Here is a 1,400-nt window from a genome sequence, read left to right as displayed (position 1 = left end):
TGTATCAAACATAAAAACTGACACTATTTTTGTAATTTCAACGAACAGGTGCTGTTACTGTACAGTAATAGTGTTTTTGTACTTTTTTCAAGCTGAAAACTTTTTTTCTTTATGTTTGGGATTAGCCCTTACCTTTACCCGAACCATTTTACAATTTTTATTTTTATTTTTATTTCGCCCTCTCGCTCCATATTTTTCATGAAAAAATCCGTGAACCAAGAAATTAAATTGGTGTGGCCTAATGGTCAGGCAATGAATAACTTCAATAAGGAAGATACAGATTTCATGATTCAAGTGCTGATTGATTGAAGTTCACACTGACAGTTAAAATTGCACATTGGTCAAGATATACAAGGCATGGATGTTTAGTGGGCATTAAAACATACATTTCTGTAGTAATAAAGCAAGATGACCATCAAGAATACTGTGAAGTATGCCAGCAAGGAGGAGAGATCATCTTGTGTGACACGTGTCCTCGAGCATACCATCTCGTGTGTCTGGACCCTGAGTTAGAACAGGCACCGGAGGGGAAATGGAGCTGTCCCCACTGTGTGAGTATTACAGGGGGTGTCTATAGTGTAGGGGGGGGTATGTTAGGGAAGGGGGGGTCCTGTGTGACACATGTCCTCGGGCATACCATCTAGTGTGTCTGGACCCTGAGTTAGAACAGGCCCCTGAGGGGAAATGGAGCTGTCCTCACTGTGTGAGTATTACAGGGGGTGTTTGTAGTGTAGGGGGGTATGTTAGGGAGGGGGGTACTGTGTGACACATGTCCTCGAGCATACCATCTAGTGTGTCTGGACCCTGAGTTAGAACAGGCCCCTGAGGGGAAATGGAGCTGTCCTCACTGTGTAAGTATTACAGGGGGGTGTTTGTAGTGTATGGGGTTGGAAGGGAGGGGGGGTGTACCGTGTGACACTAAGTATTTCACTTCGAAGTTCTATCATCGGGTGTGTTGAAAAATGTGATGACCAAGAAGGTACTATAAATGCTTGTTACCACATGTTGGTTAGTGTTTGTCTTTGACATGACATTGTTTATGTTCACCCACTGTTGTTTGTTTGTTTGCAGGAAGGTGAGGCCATTACCGTGGAGATAGAGGTATATGTGTTTATGTTTACTAACTTGTTTGTTTACAGGCAGGCGAGGGGGTTACTATGGAGATGGAGGAAGATGTGTGTATGTTTCCTCACGTTTGTTTGTTTACAGGAAGGCGAAGGCGTTACCGTGGAGATTGAGGACAATATGTTGATATTGTTTACTCATTGTTGTTTGTTTATTAACAGAAAGGCAAGGGCATTACCGTGGAGATGGAGGAGGATATGTTTATGTTTACTCACTGTTGTTTGTTTACAGGATGGCAAGGGCGTTACCATGGTGATGGAGGATGATGTGTTTCT

General features: G+C 42.9%; 1 protein-coding gene across 1 annotated transcript in view; it reads left to right on the top strand.

Moving 5' to 3' along the window:
- Positions 1-1,400, top strand: part of LOC118430855 (chromodomain-helicase-DNA-binding protein 4-like) — a 38,610-nt gene that overhangs the window by 5,074 nt on the left and 32,136 nt on the right. The window contains exons 7-8 of the mRNA XM_035841888.1: positions 397-551; positions 1,072-1,101. Coding sequence (XP_035697781.1) covers positions 397-551; positions 1,072-1,101 — 185 coding nt within the window. The remainder of the gene's footprint in view (positions 1-396; positions 552-1,071; positions 1,102-1,400) is intronic.

This window comes from Branchiostoma floridae, chromosome 14 (genome assembly GCF_000003815.2).
Source record: "Branchiostoma floridae strain S238N-H82 chromosome 14, Bfl_VNyyK, whole genome shotgun sequence".
Classification (NCBI taxonomy): Eukaryota; Metazoa; Chordata; class Leptocardii; order Amphioxiformes; family Branchiostomatidae; genus Branchiostoma; species Branchiostoma floridae.
The sequence above is the reverse complement of the archived record's forward strand: the minus strand, read 5'-3'. Positions and strand labels throughout refer to the sequence as shown.